General features: G+C 49.9%; 1 protein-coding gene across 1 annotated transcript; it reads left to right on the top strand.

Annotated features, from left to right (window-relative positions):
* Positions 1-383: 383 nt before the first annotated feature.
* Positions 384-5,229, top strand: Pcbd1 (pterin-4 alpha-carbinolamine dehydratase 1). Its single transcript, XM_020161730.2, has 4 exons — positions 384-586; positions 2,978-3,109; positions 3,626-3,706; positions 4,695-5,229. The coding sequence occupies exons 1-4, from the start codon at positions 392-394 to the stop codon at positions 4,791-4,793; spliced, it is 507 nt and encodes a 168-aa protein (XP_020017319.2). The 5' UTR covers positions 384-391; the 3' UTR covers positions 4,794-5,229.
* Positions 5,230-6,044: the final 815 nt, after the last annotated feature.

The following is a 6,044-nucleotide window of genomic DNA, read 5'->3' as shown; positions in this document are numbered from 1 at the left end:
CAATACTATTAAATAAATAATTCTATTTAGCCATAAAACAAGGAACAACTGATACATGTAACATGAATGAACCTCAAGATACTTACGCTGAGTGTATATTATGTGTTTTCATGAACATAAAATTCTAAGAAATGCAAACTACTCTGCATTGAATACAGTGGATCTGAGGTTGCCTAGGGAGGGGCACTAAGAGGCAGGAGCAAACTTTCAAGGGCTGATGGATATGTTCATAACCTTGACCTTGCTGACGGTTTTAGGAGGAAACATACATCAAATTGCACGCTTTAAATATGTGCAATTCATTGTGTATCAACTACACTATTTTTTTCTTCTTCTTAAAAGATCGCGTAATTTTGCGCCAGAATCTTCCGCTGGGAAGCTGCAAGGACTAATGCAGAAACCGGCTTTGGGAGCCCGCAGGGCCGCTGTGCACGGCTTAGAAAGTGCTGGAAGGGCGCCCAGCGCGGTCAGCGCGCGGTTAATCATTACCGAGGCGACCCGAGCGCGGCTCCGCCCCTGGGCGGCCACCGTGCGCCCCGCCGCGCTCGCCCTCTCCGCCGCCACCTGCTGCCCACGCCCGGACATGGTGAGCTCGGGGCGCCGTGGGCCGGGGAGACGGTGGGGGTCCCTCGTAGCTCCCTGCAGAGCCCCGCGCCGAGCTCGGAGAGCCGGGGTCTCCGGGGTCTCGGGGCAGCTGGGCCCCGAGGAGGGTCGGTGGCGGGCGGGCCAGCGAGGCGGGAGCCAGGCCTGCTGGGCGTCCGCGCCGGGGCGGGGCTCACCCGGCGGGGGTGGGCGGGGACCCGGGATGCTGGGTGTGCGCGCCCCGCCGTGCCTGCTCGCTGCCCCTTCTTGCATGCACTTCGGGGTGCAGCGTCCAGCGGGACTCAGCCCTCACTGCACCCCTGCTCTGTCCCCGGCCTCGGGCCCCGCCTTGCGCCAGTTTGGAGGTCTGTGTGTCCACAGCCCCCTCCCCCCATCCCTGTAGGGCTGTTGTGGATCAATATCATTGCTCCTCCAGGCTGAGCTGCCCCGGGGGCGGAGGAGTCTCTGTCCGTTTGGGCTGTGCCAGACGTGGCAGTTTTACCAAACAGCTGGTTTCTGGCCCCAACGCGCATTGAGTCCTCGGAAACAGTCAGGGCTAAGGGCGATTTGGCCGCTATGGCTTGGGGAGGGACGCCAAGGCCCCAAAGGTGCTTACTTGGGTAATCAGTAACCCCTGCGCACTCCAGCCAGTGGCTGACCTTGATTTACTAAGCAAACACAGAGCCCTTCCTACTCCGACCCTAGAGTTCAGAGAAGGTTGTCAGTCAGCCCCAGACTGTGTGACTTGGGAGGCTCTAGAAGACTCTTAATCACTTGTGCTTACCCATTTCTTTCAGAACCAAGAAAATAAGTGGGTTCTGATGTCTTGGTTGAGGTCTAGTTGCCTGGATAGATGGACCCAGGTATCAGCCCCAGCAAAGGGCCAGCTGAAAGAGACCTGCTGTTGGGCGATGGCCAAGGCAGATCTCTGCTGCCTTCTCTGAAGCCATGCACAGTTAGGGTAGAAGAGGGACCAAGCCCCTTCGTGCAGGGTGCAGGAAAGAGAGGAGAGGGAAAGACAGCTTACAACAGCACCATGTGCTTCTGCCATCCCCAGGGCTTAGCCCCAGTGCTTTGCCCATTACACGCTTCCTTGCCCAGGAAGTGCTTTTAAAATGCAGGTGACCCATGCCATTCACTAACATGTCCACTGGTATCTCCTGATCTGAGAGATAGAGGTTCTTGTCTCTTAACCCATGAAACCAAAAGGCATGAGTACCATGGGGCCACCTGGCTGATAAATAGCAAAACTGGGATTTGAACCAGTCCTTCTGTGGGCTGCTTGCAAAAGCTAAATTCACCTCCCTCACACTTCCTCCCCAGATCCAGGTGATGTGTTTTCAGTTTGGTATTCTGTCTGCCTGTGTGTGTGTGGGGGGGGGCGGTTCTGTTTTAGAAGCCTAGGTCCTGGGGTCCCTTAAGCTCCTAGAAGTCCCTAGAGGATAGAACTGACCCTTGCTTCCTTGTTTTCTCCATGGGTCCTCTCATGGCCTGACCTGTAACACTTTGCTCTGCCTTGCAAGCACTTTGCACAATATGTAAATAGGATGGGCACTGGGTACCCAGTTTGCCTTTGGACAACTTACCTCCTCTTTGGGACTGAGCCATGTGGCCCAGGCTTCCCAAGCTGGAAGCTTCCAGAAGACAGAAAATCTGAGAATCTAGGCCTGGCAGCATGAGGGGTGATCAAGACCCTGTGGGAGGTTGTGTTTATGGTTGTCAACTGCAAGGTAGCTAAGAACCGCCAGGAAATGCTTTGTAAATGCTGGTTTCTTCACCCAGCCCCTGGGGCTGTGGATGCACAGACCATACTTTGAGAACCTGCCCATGCTCTCACTGACTGGGGAACGGTGGACAGGTCATGTCCTCTCTCTGGGCCCCAGGTTTCCTCTTTAATATACCTGAAAGCTACAATCGTGGGGGTGAACAGCACAAAGAAGATCATAAGAAAAGGCCCACTCTTCCAGAAAGGCTATGTTGGGGTTTGTTGGATTTGGCCCAGATTTTGCTTTCACTCACTCATTAACATCATAGATCTTATTTGAGGGGTGAGGAGTCTCTGAGGCTCATGAGGGTAGAGGGGAAGGAACAGTGTTTTTCTGACCCAGTGATTGGCATTGCACGTCCTTTGGGATTTTGTTTTTCTGAGGGGAGTATAAAACCCAGTATCTGACCGCCTACCAGTGAACAAGCCCAGATCCCACCTCCTGGGCAGGGTGCTACCCTTGAGATCTCCCTACTTGTCAGTGGTCCATCTGTTGCTTAAAAATCCATTGCCCTTTGATGGATCATGTCCGAAGCAACCAGTGGAGGTTGGCTAAATTCCACCCAAAGGTCTGGTGCTCTTTTTTGACCTATGAAAAGAAATGCCCTTGGACCTCTTTTCTCCCTCTAGGCTGGCAAAGCGCACAGGCTAAGTGCTGAGGAGCGGGACCAATTGCTGCCAAACCTGAGGGCTGTGGGGTGGAATGAGTTGGAAGGCCGAGATGCCATCTTCAAGCAGTTCCATTTCAAAGATTTCAACAGGGTATGCTGGTGGGTGGGGAGTGGCTTGCTAAGCTTATTCATCCTTCAGGTCCTGTTAGCCAAGACTACACTGAGTTTATTTGGGTTCTGTGCCCTGAGGAAGTCCATTTCCCCGAATCACTTGGAAGGTGCCATCCTAGGGCACTACAGAGTAGAAAGATGGGCCTTAGACCTTCCCTACCTGGAACTTTCAGGAACAGTCCTCATAGGAGATAGTTCAGGTAGCACATGGTACAGCTGAAGACATTTTAATAGACAGCCAAAAGACTGGCCAAGACTAACTCTTGTGCTGTGTGCTATTGTTAGGGATCCTAGTGACATGACCTTCTTCCTGCTGCAGAGACAGCCTCTAACTCAAGCCTCAGAACTCAGGGCAGGACGTCACAGGGAAACAATTGGAAATCCAGGGTCTCCATGTAGGAAGCTAGACCATCCTCCTGCATCTAGTTGGCCATAAAAAGGTGCCCAGGAGTCTTCCTCTCAGAATACTAACCTGGGTCTCACTTCACCGAAATAGGCTTTTGGCTTCATGACAAGAGTGGCGCTGCAGGCTGAGAAGTTGGACCACCATCCCGAATGGTTTAACGTGTACAACAAAGTGAGTGAGGTTGTGTGCTGCTTCTGTGCTCTGCCTCCTGATTCTGAAAACTTCAACTCATTCTGAAGGCTCTCCCTTGAACTGGATTATGGGCCCTCTCCACTCACAGGTTGACTCTCCACTCATTCCAAACTCATCTCTTTCCTAGAACCAACATAAACACCCCTGGAAAATGGTCAGTCTCACTGCAAACTAAAACACTCTGAGACGCATATCGTCTCAGAATGGGAATGGGGCCTGCGCATTCATTGTTAATAGCTTTAAATGGCTTTACTCTTTCTGGAGATATGGAAGAATGCGAACGTAATAAACTTGAGCTCAGAATACCCATGCAAAGCAAACAGATCAGATGGTCTGCTTAATGAATTTAACAGTCATTAAATGGCCAAGCGCTCTGCTGGGCACTGTTTATAAAAAACATTAAGTGGGAGGAGGCCTATCTGTAACTAGATAGTGTTTAGGAGTCTGTGATGAGTTTTGATTTGCCTTTAGCTTTTAGGTTGCTCTTGACATCTGAATGTTTTAACTTTCATCCTGAAACTTAAGTCACTATTTTTGGGAAATATCAAAGGGAGATGTAGACGACAGTTTTGCATTGTTACAGACCCATCAGGGAATCAGTCCCCAAGGGGTGGTAATGATCGGCTTTCTCTAGGATAGATGACAGTGACTGCCCACTACCCCCGGAGGGATGGTACTGACTGGCTGGTAGCCTCAGGATAGACCAGTGTCAAGCATCTCCAGAACAGACCAGTGACTGGCTACTATTCCCAGGAGGAATGGTAGTGACCTGCTGCTATCTCGCAGGGAAATAGTAGTGACTGTTACCATCCCCAGGAATAAACTCAGGACTAGCTACTCTTACCAGGAAGGATTATAGTGACCAGCTGTTATTCCACAGCTCCTGGTGGGGCTGAGCCCAACTGTATCCTGTTGTTAAATAAAGTTAGTGGGGTCAGCCAGCCCTAAACTTCTGGTTTTGTTCCAGGTCCACATCACCCTGAGCACCCATGAGTGTGCGGGCCTTTCGGAACGAGACATAAACCTGGCCAGCTTCATTGAACAAGTAGCAGTGTCCATGACATAAACCCTGTCCCCCTTGCATGCCTCAAGGGAAGGGTGTGACTGAATCAAGGAGTCCTTGGTCCCCGATGCTTGCTGCAGTCAGAATTTGCCACATTGACCCTGCTGCCCATTTAGGGGTGAGTTCTTGCTATGGAAAGATACCAGCATAACTGCCAACACTAGGAACTGACGCCTCTTCCTGTGCCATTCTCTTCATTCTTGGGGCTATTATGTTACACTAATTTGAATAAGCTCTCCTTTTTCTTATATATTCCCAGCAACAGCAGTGATGGTCCTTCTAGGCTGTCTTGCTTCCTTTCTAATTCATTTCCCAAGCAGCTGTGAATAAAGGGTGAAATGAAGTCCTATCTTAGAACTCATGATCCTAAAGCAAGCCCCATCCTGTGTGATGGAAATGGGTATGCTTTCACGCTTTCAATAAAACTATGGTATCACTAGTTTCTGGCTCTAGAACCTTCTTTTCCACAGGTCAATACAAATTGGAGTCAGTTAGCCATTCGTTTCAATTTTAGGTTTTTGTTTTTGTGGTCTGGGGGATCAAACCCGGGGTCTTGCACATGGTAGGCAAGTGCTCTACCACTGAGCTTCACCCCAGTCAATAGGCATTTCTATAGAAGCATTTACTCTGTGTAAAGGTACAAGGGAAGGGGAACACCCTACCTTAGGTTCATTATCATGTAGGGGAGTCAAAGAGGAAAATACACTGACTGTTACTAGACAGGATGAACAAAGTTAATGCCAGATGGCAGAATAAGAAATGAGCTAAGGGAAATACAAAAAAGTGGCAATAAGGGTGAATCAGTTTTGTCTCAGAGACTCAGGATTTCTGAGAGGCAGAGATAGCTAAGGGGCAACATAAACACAGGTAAAGGTATGCTGGGCACAGGGACCTCATGTAGAAAGAATAAAGTGTCTTGGGCCGTATTTTCTTCTTTCTGCTGTGATGGCTAATTTTATTAAAATGGTTGGGCAATGGGTGCCTAGACATCTGTTCAAACATTCTGGGTATATCAGCAAGGGTGTTTTTGAGGGTGTTCTAGATGAACATTTGAATCTATACCTAATAAAGCAAACTGCTTTCCCTATTGTGAGTGGGCCTCACTTAGTCTGTTGAAGCCCTGTATAGAGCAAAAGGGCTGACCCTCCTGAAATAGGAGAGAATGCCTCCTGTCTGGCTTGTGCTGGGACTTTGATCTTTTCCTGTTTTGGACTCAAACTGGAACACCACACTTCATGGGTTCCAGGCCTGTAG

This window comes from Castor canadensis, chromosome 7, assembly GCF_047511655.1.
Source record: "Castor canadensis chromosome 7, mCasCan1.hap1v2, whole genome shotgun sequence".
NCBI lineage: Eukaryota > Metazoa > Chordata > Mammalia > Rodentia > Castoridae > Castor > Castor canadensis.
The sequence above is the reverse complement of the archived record's forward strand: the minus strand, read 5'-3'. Positions and strand labels throughout refer to the sequence as shown.

Excerpts from the sequence above, each read along its gene's own strand:
- Pcbd1 (XM_020161730.2), top strand. The coding sequence starts at position 392 with ATGCAGAAACCGGCTTTGGGAGCCCGCAGGGCCGCTGTGCACGGCTTA. Across the intron at positions 587-2,977 it reads GCTGCCCACGCCCGGACATG|GCTGGCAAAGCGCACAGGCT; the intron begins GTGAGCTCGGGG and ends TTCTCCCTCTAG. Across the intron at positions 3,110-3,625 it reads ATTTCAAAGATTTCAACAGG|GCTTTTGGCTTCATGACAAG; the intron begins GTATGCTGGTGG and ends TCACCGAAATAG.